Source organism: Ovis aries, chromosome 13, assembly GCF_016772045.2.
Source record: "Ovis aries strain OAR_USU_Benz2616 breed Rambouillet chromosome 13, ARS-UI_Ramb_v3.0, whole genome shotgun sequence".
Classification (NCBI taxonomy): domain Eukaryota; kingdom Metazoa; phylum Chordata; class Mammalia; order Artiodactyla; family Bovidae; genus Ovis; species Ovis aries.
The window spans coordinates 21,580,621-21,594,562 of NC_056066.1; the positions used below are offsets into that span (position 1 = coordinate 21,580,621).

Below are 13,942 nucleotides of genomic sequence, written 5' to 3' on the forward strand. Positions count from 1 at the left end.
GAGAATTTTGAGCATTACTTTACTAGCGTGTGAGATGAGTGCAATTGTGTGGTAGTTTGAGCATTCTTTGGCATTGCCTTTCTTTGGGATTGGAATGAAAACTGACCTTTTCCAGTCGTGTGGCCACTGCTGAGTTTTCCAAATTTTCTGGCATATTGAGTGCAGCACTTTCACAGCATCATCTTTCAGGATTTGAAACAGCTCATCTGGAATTCCATCACCTCCACTAGCTTTGTTCATAGTGATACTTCCTAAGGCCCACTTGACTTCACATTCTAGGATGTCTGGCTCTAGGTGAGTGATCACACCATTGTGATTATCTGGGTCGTGAAGATCTTTTTTGTACTTAGAAATGAACAAAACCTAATATACCTATTTTAATACTAAATTCTAAAAGCATTGTTTCTGTAAGTCACATCAGGGAATTACAGGATAATAAATATTTTTCCAATATTTTTTTAGTGATTTATTTATCCTTAAGATTTTTCTCTTTCTGATAGAATGGAAATTTTGTCTACTGATAAGTTTTTATTAATGTTAAGAAAGTACATATATCATTCTTGAAAAGAGCATTATGTCTTTGGTTTCCCCTGATGAATACCTCTTTCTTATACACATTGAATTGACTACCAATATGGTATTTTGGGAAAGCTTACCACTCTAATTTCATCACAGATCTACACAAATCACATTATTTATAAAACTTAAAATGGCAGCTAAAATTTGTTTAACTTAACTTTAGAAGTACTGCTCTTCATGCCTCTGATAAGACTGATGAAAACTAATGTTACTGAGGTTTTCATTTCAAACCCATCTTTAGGGGAAAGTAACAGGATAGAATATCTCCAGTTTCTTTAATTACATTAGAAACATTTGCCAAGGGTACATCCTTGAAGATACAAAAAAACAGTAACAATAATAAGTCAGATGAGCTGTTTTTAATCATTTTTTGATAACAGTATCAATAAGATAGGTGGTTAGATGGGTTCAGGAACCTTGTGAATATGCCCTTCTGACCTAAATGCTTCTTAACATAAATTTCTTACTGATTTGGCCTTCTTAGAACTCTAACCTTGTTTCATTGTTTTGAATTAACAATGATATCACCCTAAACTCTTAAATCACTCTTTAAAACTGAAGGAGGACCAAACAGAACTAGTATTTTCTGAACTGGCTCTTCAACAGAGCCCTTTACATATCATATCTAATTTATCACTTGCAAGAGCTCTCTGAGGTAGATTTCATTACCCCAATTTTACATTAAAAAAAAAAAAACAGATTTGGAGATACGTGTAACTTGTCCAAGGTTATCCAGGCAACATGTGGCAAAAGAAGCCTTTTATCCCTGGCCCAACTCCCAACTCCTTTTCTGACCTATGTGACAATGGAGGATATTATGAGAAATTATTTTTTCCTGTTTCATGATCATTGAACTTGGGGGAGAAAGAAAAGACCACTGCCCCCATAATACTCTTCACCTTGGAACTCTCAGTTATTCCGAGGTGGAAATTTAGTCGGCTAGTCACAAAGAATCTCTTCCCAGCCTACTTATTCACATCTCCAAAGGTATAAAAGACAGTCAGCTTCTGAAAGAAAAATGATTCCATCTGGCCCATTGATCAATGTTCTAATAAAATGTCTGACCAGAAAGGAGGTAGAAATTAAAAGCTTTGAACTGTAATTGTCCCAGTTTCTTGGTTCTCTAACAGACATCAGAAAGTTGACTTGATTTTGGTGGAAACATGAAAAGCCAAGATGCTAACATGTATTGTTTCTAGGGAAATCAGATACACATGTGACAACACATTTTGTTTTAAATTAATAAGTCATTAATATAGTGCAAAGAGACATTTCACATTATGAAAAGGTAATTCTGTTAGTTAAACTCTCTACAGATGAATTTCATTATACTGAAGTCTTATGGGAGACATAGTTTTGTATTTCATGGAGATGCTGTGGCCTCACCTACTGAACCAAGAGACATTCTTGCTTTCCTGTGTTTTTCAAGACCCACAGTTAAATTTCATATCACAGGGACAACAAATGTATTATTCTAAGTGATTTGACTCTAGGGGAATATCAACTACTTCACAGGTAGAATACAAATATCATTCTCACTTTAAATCTGAGTAAACAGTCTTAAACACTTTCTAAATCCTATTATATGTACAAACTTTGCATGTAAAGGTTGAGCCGAGCAGGCAGAGGAGTGTAAGTAAACACATCCTTCTCCCATAAGTACACAGTATTGAATGGAGGAGAAAGGGGCTTTCTGCTCTATTCCCTCAATCCCTCAATCAAAGACCTTTTAAAAGAAAAGGCAGAGTTAAAATAATAACCTCAGCTCCATGATAAGGAACTTCTGTATTTGAATTTCATTGAATTATAGAGTTAGATAGTGTCTCCTGAGGGTCTATAAAATGGCAGCCACCTCCCCAGACCACCATGACCACCCTCTAACCCACACCATTTACAGAAATTCAAAGTTTCTTCAGCTCAAAACAGTGGAGGCTCAGGGTCTCAGCTTTTCTCTCCCACAAGAGCACTGGATCCATTGATCTGAAATCTAATGATAACCTATTTTGACCTATATTTTAAAAATTTCATTTAAAATCTTGACACAATAACGAGAGAGTGACCTTTAAGAGGGACTCAGCAGATTGTAACAGAAAGACTGGACTGGGGAGTTTGATTCTTCAGTCTCATTTTCTTCATCTACAAAATGGGAATCTGTATGTGGATTCTGTGAGAACTGGAAATGATCAAAGTCTTGGCACAGTTCCTCATGCACGGCAGTGCTCACTAAGTGGTTGTTATTACGGCTGTGATAGTCATTGTGTAAGCAGAAGTTCTTATAAAGCCTCCTGATAAAATGGCCTTGCTGGTAATTACAGACATGTAGCATCTTCATCTCTTATCAATCTTAAACCATCTTAGAAAAGCACTTTTGGTACTGGCATATGTTTATACATTTGAATTAAAATGTAAAACCTCACTCAGTTCTTACTTAAGCATTGACCTGCAATTTAATATCAGATGACTGTTGCTATCCTACAAAGAGATGCTGCACAGCAGGGGCTCTAGAGGCACAATTAAAAGAACAGTAAAAGAACTAAGTGATGGGGCAGAGCCTGTGTGAGATGACAAAGATGCTTCAGGTTCTTTGCAAAGAACAGGGAGCTTCCTGACCCAATAAAGGCAAACACTTTCTTAACTGATTCTAACCCATAGAGAACCTGACAAACAGTTCCTACATTCCTTCTAGAAAGCAAAGAATTCATGATAAGTGAAAGTGAAAAGTGAAGTCACTCAGTCGTGTCCGACTCTTTGCGACCCCATGGACTGTAGCCTACCAGGCTCCTCTGTCCATAGGATTTTCCAGGATTTACTTAGTACTGGAGTGGATTAAGGAGACAAATAAGCTTCCACTGCAATTTCAGGAAAAAATATTCTCCTAGGCCCCCAAGACAGTAGTGATAGCTAATTAAACACATGAAAGTGTTGATGTACTAGCTACCTTATAGCCAAAGAAGAAATGTGCTTGCTACAGGCTTGTTTCCTCTCTCTGGGCTTCTGCTTCTAAGCTGGCCATCAGGCATCTATTGCCTTCCTGCTCCTCTTGGGTCTTGTGACCGTCTGCCCCCACACACATTCCAAAAGAAATCGTAGTGGGGTTTAGTCTCCCTGGCATCCCAGTTCTTCTGCAGTTCTAGACTGGAAACCACAGGAGCACTGCCATCATGACAAGGAAGCTATAGGAAAGGCTGTTGGAAACCCGATTTCCAGGTCTGCAAGAACACATTTTAAAGGCATTCTACAAGGTTCTAATAACCACTGACAGAATAATTCAGATGTGCTTTTGAATGGACATGGAGAGATAAAGATTAAAAAAAAAAAGATTTAAAGTCCTTTGTGAACAGGAGTGTTGTAACATTTAAACTTCAACAACTTATCCAGTAGCCCTGACGCGAGTTAACTACAGTTTTCCAGAAAATCATGAGGAATAGCCTGCTTACATTACTCTGGTGCTTAGTGACCTCCATGGCATGTTGGATCTCAGGCGGCTCCTTCATGTGGGCATAATCCGAGACTCCTTTGGCAGCGTCATGCTTCTGCCTGTAGGCAATCTGAAGAAACAAACAAATAACTGTTAGTTTCATTTGGAGGTGTATGAAATTTCCCACCTGTTAAATTTCAGTGTTTTGCTAGGATTTTACGTAGTATTTGGTCAAATCTGCCTAAGCCTTTATAACGAAATAATATACACAATACTTTAATCTTTATGCTTCTGTTTAGACTAATTCCAACTCTGTGTCACTTATTTCAGAAGTTTTTGTCCACACGCTAAAATCCCTACTTCTGTTCCTCTAGCTTAAATCTCATCTACAGTTTTGGGAAATCTTTCCACAACCAAGAGGTTTTAAGTTAATATATGTTCAAGGTTTAAATCCTGGGAAAGTAAATGACAAAACTGGGGAAACAATGGGATATTTAAAAGTGAATTGGTCATTTTTTAGTTGACTGTTATAATTTTATGGAGGCACAACTATAATATTAAATAAACCTTATTAAAAGCCCTAACCTTTGGGAGAAAATATAATGCAAGTCTCATATATGTCAAGCCTTGTTCTCTGTTAGCAAAATAAGCACCTTCGCAATGCCACCCATCACTACCATGTTCAATCCGTCCCACCCCTGGTTGGAGAGAAGATGTGAGACTAATCAGAAGTACTTCAGAAGTAGAAACAGAGTTAAAAATTAAAGAAGATCCCTAAGACAGCAAATTATCCCCTTCCAGGTAGTCTATTCCTATATTATTCTGTTTATTTCCTTCATAAGTTTAAATTACAAGCTTTCATTTTTATAAAATTACTTATTTTCTGTCTTCTCTTACTAGAATGCAACTAATTCACTAAATCCTTATAACCCAGAATAGTGCTTGACATAAACTGCAATAAACATTTGCTCAGTGAGTGAATAAATTAATAAATAAGTGAATAAATGAATGAGAATAAATTAATGAATTACTTATAAATTAAAATATATGTTAAAAGTTTACTGATAAGATGTTAAATGGAATCGGAATTACTTGGTACAAAATGTGTGTGCTTAGTGCTTAGTACAACTATCCAAGTTCAAATCTCTTTTCTGACTTCCCCACCCAGGTTTTTTTTTTTTAAAAAAAAACTTCCAGTGAAAGAGAACTCAACCTGGGCATCACAGTTTCTAAAGTTTGAAGGTTCTGACACAAAGTTCCTCCTTTAATGAAACTCAAATCTACCTCCCCAGCAATGCAACCATTTGGCCATACAGGAGGATTCTAGTTCACAGGACAGAACACTAAATGTGGGAACCCAGCTCTCAGTGATTTCCACTCCCAGAGTATCTGTGCAGATTAAGGCACTAAACCCCTGTATACTCTGCTGCTGCTGCTAAGTCGCTTCAGTGGTATCCGACTCTGTGTGGAGACGGCAGCCCACCAGGCTCCCCCGTCCCTGGGATTCTCCAGGCAAGAACACTGGAGTAGGTTGCCATTTCCTTCTCCAACATGAAAGTGAAAAGTGCAAGTGAAGTCGCTCAGTCCTGTCCGACCCTTAGCAACCCCATGGACTGTAGCCCACCAGGCTCCTCCATCCATGGGATTTTCCAGGCAAGAGTACTGGAGTGGGGTGCCATTTAGATCATGCCAATTTCCTTTTGATTACTATGTTGAGATTTCTGTCAATGAATTCCCCTAAGTCTTGTTCACTCCTGCTTAGCTCTGTTCCTATATCTGATTATTAAGCCTCCCATATAGCACCTCATGTTATTCCAGGGATAATTCATCTTGCTAGAGTCTGTTCACTGATTTAATCCATCAGGAAATCTAATTTTGATGAACATATCTTTAAAATTTTCACCAATTAATTATGTTAAACAGAAACCCATTAAGAACTTCCATTCAGGCTGAGAAAGCACATCATCTCAGTTCCATTACATTCTATAACTTGGTGGGGGGGGGGGGGAGGAGTTTAATGGGTGGCCAAGTCTCTTAAGCCAAGGAACAACTTTTATGAGATCTGCTATAAGTAAAAAGAACTAGCATATGCCTGTCTCCTTTCTGCTGGATACCAGGCTGATTCTGTGTTTTTAACTGTGGTATTTGTGACATTATAAACATAACCAATGCAGCTGATCGTTTTGTGGGCTATCATAGAAGTAGTGAGTCATCAAGCACAATTTTAAAGAGCACTCTTTCTTTAAAAGGCTATGTAATTTTCTACTTGCTGCATTAAAATAGTCATTTCATTTATAGCTGCTACTAAGCACCACTTTAGAATTAAGATTACATCAAATTGGAAGCAACTGAACTTTAATTTATCATATTAATTTTCATCCTTAAAATAGCTAATGGAAACGTATGTTGAGCTAATCAATTTTCTAATAAATTTGATTTCTTAGGATGTGTCATTATTGCGTAGCATTTCCCCAGGTTAACACTGTGTTCTTCATACCTTGTGAGTTAAGGTTGCTATGGCCCTAGATACCTAACTAGGGGAAGATATTTATAGTAGTCTTATATAAACTATATGTAAATATGTTTACACAAGGAATATATACATTTATCTTATATATTTCATCTTATATGTTTATATCTCATCTCTACATATAAATGATGTATTATATTTCTGATTTGCAGTATATTTCATAACTACTATACAGGTACTGAAGTGAAAGTGGCTCAGCCATGTACAGTTTTTTGCGACTATATAGTCCATGGAATTCTCCAGGCCAGAATACTGGAGTGGGTCACCTTTCCCTTCTGCAGGGGATCCTCCCAACCCAGGGATCGAACCCAGGTATCCCCCATTGAAGGCGGATTCTTACCAGCTGAGCCACAAGGGAAACCCAAGAATACTGGAGTGGGTAGCCTATCCCTTCTCCAGCAGATCTTCCTGACTCAGGAATCTAACCGGGTTCTTTTCCAACTGAGCTATCAGGGAAGCCAATCCCATAACACAGGCAACCCTGAACCTCTGGAAACAGGACCTCGTGGCCACTGAAGATACAAACATAAGCTCTCATAAATCTTCGCCATTCAGATGCCTGAGCAGCCTGTATCACTTCTATGATAAGGGATTATTTAACCTCAGCGTAAGACAGCCCCTGTGAGAAGGGTCTCACCACTTCATGGCACAGTCCATCCATTTCCAGAACCTTTCTTTGCGATCTTTGTAAAATTTTTAGAGAGAGTTATCTAACAATATGTCCTTCTAAAATCTCCACATCTGTCTCTCTTTTTTTCTAGGGATATCTATGTATCAGTCATTTTCTATAAGGAGCATTAACCTTGTCACTTCAGTCTGAATATAAGCATTTGAGAACGTTTGCAAGGCAATGGCACCCCACTCCAGGATCTCGCCTGGAAAATCCCATGGACAGAGGAGCCAGGTAGGCTGAAGTCCATGGGGTTGCTAGGAGTCGGACACAACTGAGCAACTTCACTTTCACTTTTCACTTTCATGCATTGGAGAAGGAAATGGCAACCCACTGCACTGTTCTTGCCTGGAGAATCCCACGGATGGGGGAGCCTGGTGGGCTGCCGTCTCTGGAGTCGCACAGAGTCGAATACAACTGAAGCGACTTAGTAGCAGCAGCAGCAGCAGCAAATTGATTTGAAGATAATAATTTGTCCCAATATCAAAAGTTTAGGCTACTTTTCACTAGAAACTGGAACATGCTTACATTTTAGAATTTGCCTCATATTCTAATTCAGGTTGCCACAAATCTGATACTATTTGGACACAGTAAAAGGTGAGTTCTTTAATTATCACAAATACTATTAAATTGTTCTATTTTCTTGCCTGTCATTATCAGGTAAGCTCTGAGAATTCCAATTTTAACAATAATAAAATAGATTTATGTGTATTTAAAGAAATGTTATTACAATTACATAAATCTTTGAAGTAGACACCTTCTTCGGAATCCAGGTATTTCCTTTCTAACAAGTTCAAAGACTAATTATGACCCTGGGCAGTGATACTTCTTGAGAGCACATATATTTCTTTCTTAGGGTGCATATTCTCCTCTGGAATAATACCTGTCACCAATTAAGTGACAATCTATTCTGGGAAAAAATAGGAACAGATTCCAAAATGTCCAATATGGATTACTTTTTATGTTAAGTTCTATGTACACATAGTTGGGTACTATAGACATGCTTATCCCATAACAATTTGAGAAAAGTTGTGCACTTCCAAAGCAATTAAGAATGTAAATATCTAAAAATGTTACCTTCCCAAGTAAGTATAAAACCAAGAGAAGATTTTTCTTTTCTTTATTGTATAACTGTTGCTTATTATTATTATTATCTCAAAGATCTTGTCAAATATCAAATGTTATAATTATTTGCTTTATAAAGTACTCTGTATGACTAGCAAGTGGCTGGGTTACCAGATGTTGGGAGGGAAAAAAAAAAAGGGTGGGCATATTAGTCATGGTCAGCCATGCAGAGCCCCGACATATATTTTTAGCCTCATGTTGCACAGCTGAGATTAGCTTACTGCCAAGCTGGGTACACAGCGGACATTTAAGTCTGTGATAATGAAGTACTTAAAGATATTCTGCAAAGAATAACTATACTTGGTGTTGTTCAAGAATAATCTATTTTCAGACTATTTTAAAATTATCTACATATCCTCTACTTGAAAATAAAAGGATTCTGGAGAAACAAGTGAACTTGTTTAATTAAAAAAAAAAAAAGAGGGGTAGAAATAGTAAGAAAGAGGTGGTAATGGATATAGCTGAGAACCCAGACTCTAGAGCGAATTCACCCATGTTCATATGCTGGCTCTGCTATTTGTTAGCTGTATGACTTGGGCAAGTCACCTAACCTCTCTGCTTCAGTTTCCACATCTCCAAAATGAGGCTATCTCATGGAGTTGTGAGCATTAAGTGATATAAATATATGTGAAATAAACAGAACAGTACCTGACACATAATGAGCATTTTTATGTATTTATTATTATTAACCAAAAATGTAGCATGAAAAATATAAACTATGTAAAAGGGAACATTTCTTTTTAAAAAAATCAATCAACTGAACAAAAATCCATTTTACAAGTATTTATTGAACACCCCTTGTGTTCTAGGAGTCCCTAGACTCCTAAGCACAGAGATGGAACAGGGAACAAGACAGATGAGGTTCCTGCTCTCTTATGGATGAATAAAGTACCAAAAAAAAAAAAAAATCAGAGTGTACTATGAAGAAAACATAGCAATAATATGAGTGAGAAAGAGGCGAAATATTCTATTTTGAAATTCTGTTTTAAGGAACACAATAGATTAAATGCATTAAGGATTCCTTCTGTGTTAATGTACTCTAAAAGGAAAATTACTCCTAAACTCTCAAGGATTCAAAATGAGTTTACATAATGATAGTTCTTAAGTCTGTCTGCAACTTGCAATCATTAAAGTAGCCATTTCCACCTGGTGGAGGCTTTTTTGGGAGCCTGATACAGTCTAAGTGAAAATACCATCCATGAGAAAAAAAAAGTCAGGAACCACTTGTCTAATTGAGGGAGCACAGATCTGTGGATCCTGACTTTAACCATTAATTCTTTATGTGACTTTTAATAAGCTATGGGTATGTTCTTCACAAGTTAAATCAAAGACTAGTTTAATATTTGCTATAAGATTATAATCTAAGTAAGATTCATATTTGCTCTGTTGGTAGTGGTGACTGGGACTAGGAAAGACTGCATCACGTAACCAACACACTGGCAGGTCCTTGTCACTGTCTGTGACTATCAGTGACCGTCACTATCAGTGACTGCTGACAGAACATGAATCAGTTGCTTCCAATGTTTCACTCCATATTTAATATCTAAGATAAACAACTCTTTATAAAATGCTAAACAATATGTATTAGGTATACATTTGATTTACATAATTATATAATAATTTAGGAGAACCATACCTCACTCTGTAGTTGTGTAACTTCTCTGGCAAAGACACTGTCAATTGTGGCTGGCATCTGCTTATAAAGAGAATTGGAAAGGTCCGCCTTAATGGTACCTTTGTATTTTGCCTAGGAGGGGAGAAAGAAAAGAAAAATAAATATGTCTTAGTTTTTCTTTTACTGTGAATATTGAAAGAGAATAAAGAAAATTACTTTCTTAGGAAACAAATTAGCTGGGATTGACATATATACACTGCTATATATAAACTAGGTAACTACTGAGAACCTACTGTATAGCTCAGGAACTCTACTTCAGGCTCTGTGATGACCTAAATGGGAAGGAAATCCAAAAAAGAGGGGATATATGTATACAAATAGCTGATTCATTTTGTGTTATGGCAGAAAATAACACAATACTGTAAAGCAACTATCCTCCACTAAAATATTTTTAAATAGGTAAAGTCAACTTTAATCTCAGATACTGAACCCGATGGTCATATTTGAAGAAATAAATCCAATTTATCATGGCAAAACCTTTAAATCAAACATGCAAGAAAATAAAAACTGGAAGAGAGGGGTTGAGGGATGGGAGAAATGGTGCAAAGCGGTTAAAAGGCACAAGCTTCCAGTCATAAAATCAGTACATGGGGACATAAAATCGAGCATGGTGGCTGTAGTTAATAAAACTGTATCACATATTTGAAAGTCACCAAGAGAGAAAATCTCAAAAAGTAACCATCATAAGGGAAAGAAAAGAAGTAAGATGTGTGACTCCATACGATGACAGACTTATTGTGGTGGTCCTCTCACAGTGCATACAAATATGGAGTCCTGAAACTAATATTCCATGTCAATTATAGCTCAAATGAAAATTTTAATTAAATCAATCTAATTAAATAATGGCTATTTTTCTACTTAAACCCATGCACATTTCTAACAGTAATTCTACTTGTGTATCAACAATTTCATATATTTGATCATCAAAAAATAAATGAGAATGAGATACTTGAGCTGTTCCAGAAAACACAAGTCATTAGAACCTGAACACAAAGGACAGCCTTCCTTTATTCAAGTCTTCTTAACTTCTTCCACCACAATGGCAGGGTGCTGAGGTGGCGGAGCTTTTTTGCTGTTTTTGCACTTTCCCACATACAGTCTGCACTGCCTCTAAATGATCTCAGTCATTACTCATAAAGAGAGAGACTCATTCACTATTTCCTCTTGGGAAGATTAGGTTCAAAGGAATGTAGCAGATTGCCCTCTTCCTTTTTTAATTTTTCCTCTGTAGTTAACTCCTTCAGGAAAAAGACTCAATTAATAATTAAGAACACCAAGCATTTCTCTGTGAAGGAGAAATAATATTTAATAGCTTACACAAGTAAACAAAACTGTGGCTTTCCCCACTCTATCCACAAGTCCCTGATGTTACTCCTACTTGGAGCCAGATTTGAGTGTTGATTCATTGAGCATATAGCTTGTGTAAGCCTTGTGTTCCCATAACTCTTCAGATTTTCATACTTAAAATTTACTAGTTTTCTTAAATGCTTTCATGTTGGCAGAAATAATCCCAAGAATATCATGTTGATCTTTTTTCCAATAACTTACGAAACACTAGAGGTCAGTCATCTACAACACTATCTAATCATCTTCTTGTCGAGTTTATCTCTTCAAAATGATCCATTCACAGACACTGGCATTGCCTCATCACAGAAATCACTGTTAACATTGTGCTCTATAAGACAACATAAGCTGCAGTTCTACATTCGCTCAGAAAAAGATTACATGATTTTTCAGCTGGAAAATGAATGTAGCGCATTTCTTACTCTATGGTTTCATAGCAGGTATCTCTGTTGAACTGATCCTAACCAAAAATAGTTCAAATTGATCTGAAGTTACTTACCAAAGATACCACGTTTTATCGAATCTGCTGATAAGTTTGACTTATTTTTAAAATGAGATTGGATCATTTATATCTAATAAGTCTGTTAAGAAATAAAATAATGGAACTTCTGAGACTATTTTGCCAGTACTTTCTATTGAATAAAAATATCTCCTTTTAGTTTGATGTAAAAAAAAAAAAAGGTTAGAGTCAATATAGATATATATCACAAAACATATCAACAATGGATAATAAGCTATCAGTTTACTAAGTTAACTGACATAATACATAGAATTACATATACAGATATTTTTAATATCAACATTCAGTGGTATTATCAGAAACGTTATTCTCTAATTTTAATACAGAAACTTATATCTATATAAATAGAAAATAATCCAAGCCATTTAAAAAGTCTTGATACCTTACCTCAGAAATAAAAGCACCAATGTGTTTTACATGGTTTAGCATAGGCGTGTCAGTCACAAACGTACACTTGCCTTTAGACTTTTTATACTCTTCTTTATAATGGATCTAAAAGAGAGAACATTTTACATAAGAGAAAAAAAACAACTTTAATGCTTCCTTTTTGAACAGAAGAATTAACTGCGCAAGTCTATTTTCTGAAATAAATACTCCAATGTGGAATGATACTCAAAACAAGCCAAATCAAATAAACTGATATCCAGCTCAGAACAACAAAGGGGATGAGGCAGGGTAAGAAAAAGGCTGCCCTTTAGATAAGCAAGGGCACAGTTACCATCAAGGATCTTGCGTGTCACACCCACACTGACTGTGGGTCCTATTTGTCCAGCTTCTTCAGCATAATTAAGAAACACTGGTACCATGTCTAAAATAGTGAACTCATGAGAATCTACTGTATAACACAGAAAACTCTGCTCAGTGCCTGTGGGAGCCTAAATGGGAAGGAAATCCAAAAAAGAGGGGCCATATGTATACATACAGCTGATTCATTCTGCTGTACAGTAGAGACTAACACAACATTATAAAGCAACTATACATCAACAAAAATTAATTTTAAAATAATTTTTTTCTTTATTTTAAAAAGAAGCATTGCATAGGCTTCCCAGGTGGCTCAGCGGTAAGGTAAGAATATTGGAGTGGGTAGCCACTTCCTTCTCCAGATTTCCCCAATCCAGTGGGAAATCCCATGGACAAAGGAGCCTGGCGGGCTACAGTCCACAGAGCTGTAAAGAGCTGGACACAACTTAGCAACTAAACAACAACAACAAAGCATGGCATGCATACTCAGCACACCCCTTTACCACTTGATTTCTTCAAACCATGCTAAAATTTCTCAGTAAATAAACCTGGTTCTGTGCGAAGCATGGCCTTTCTCAAAATAACTTGAATACTGAGAACTAACACACAAGTTTGAGGGAATAAGCATAGCAGGTGTATATAAAATAGGTATATCCAATTTACACATTTTCGGTGTAGCTATGTCATACCACACACACAAACTTTAACTCACATCTTAAAAAAAAAAAAAATGCTCCATTTCACTCATACAATTGTCCTAATTTATTGTTACTTTAAGCCACAGACCCTAACAGGTAAGCCTATGGTCAAACAGAAACACAGTTGCCTACCTCTGGATTTAAAGTTAGGAGTCATCAGGACAGATGTGACCAATTAAGAAGAGGACAAAATTAAACAAATGGAGATTACTGTTAGCATCATTACCTAGACATGCTGGATTAGAGGAGGGGGCATCAATTGTGGCCACAGTGGGATTCTGGTTACTAATTAATTATGCTCAAATCAAGGTTGAATATCCAATTTATGAGAACCCATAGGCCTCCCCAACCTCCTCCCCTCTCCCAAACATAGAACCCACCCAGACAGCCTGTCACCTGTGGAAATCACTGCAGAATGCCCCCGTGTGGTGGCAGGCAGACAAATGGGAAAAAGTCCAGAAAGGCTTAGCTGAGCAATCCTCATTTCCTCTTTCCAATTCACTAGTGAGAGGAATCACTCTTTCTCCTCTCAGGAGAGGCAGGATTATTCTGTGAGAAGATCCCGCATGGGCAGATAAGTCAAAAAGAAGTCAGGAACTATAGAGAGGGACCTGAAATGTAATCCCGCTGTCACACTAATTG

At 36.8% G+C, this 13,942-nt stretch overlaps 1 protein-coding gene across 11 annotated transcripts in view; it reads right to left on the minus strand.

Moving 5' to 3' along the window:
• The window catches only part of NEBL (nebulette), a 386,786-nt gene that overhangs the window by 98,619 nt on the left and 274,225 nt on the right, over window positions 1–13,942 (minus strand). For 9 of the 11 annotated variants that reach the window (XM_060397270.1, XM_060397271.1, XM_012188294.5 and 6 more), the window contains exons 3-5: window positions 12,249–12,353; window positions 9,959–10,069; window positions 4,017–4,127 (exon numbers count right to left, since the gene is read on the minus strand). The exons of the other annotated variants lie outside the window; for them this stretch is intronic. In XM_060397270.1, coding sequence (XP_060253253.1) covers window positions 4,017–4,127; window positions 9,959–10,069; window positions 12,249–12,353 — 327 coding nt within the window. The remainder of the gene's footprint in view (window positions 1–4,016; window positions 4,128–9,958; window positions 10,070–12,248; window positions 12,354–13,942) is intronic. 11 annotated transcript variants of the gene reach the window in all.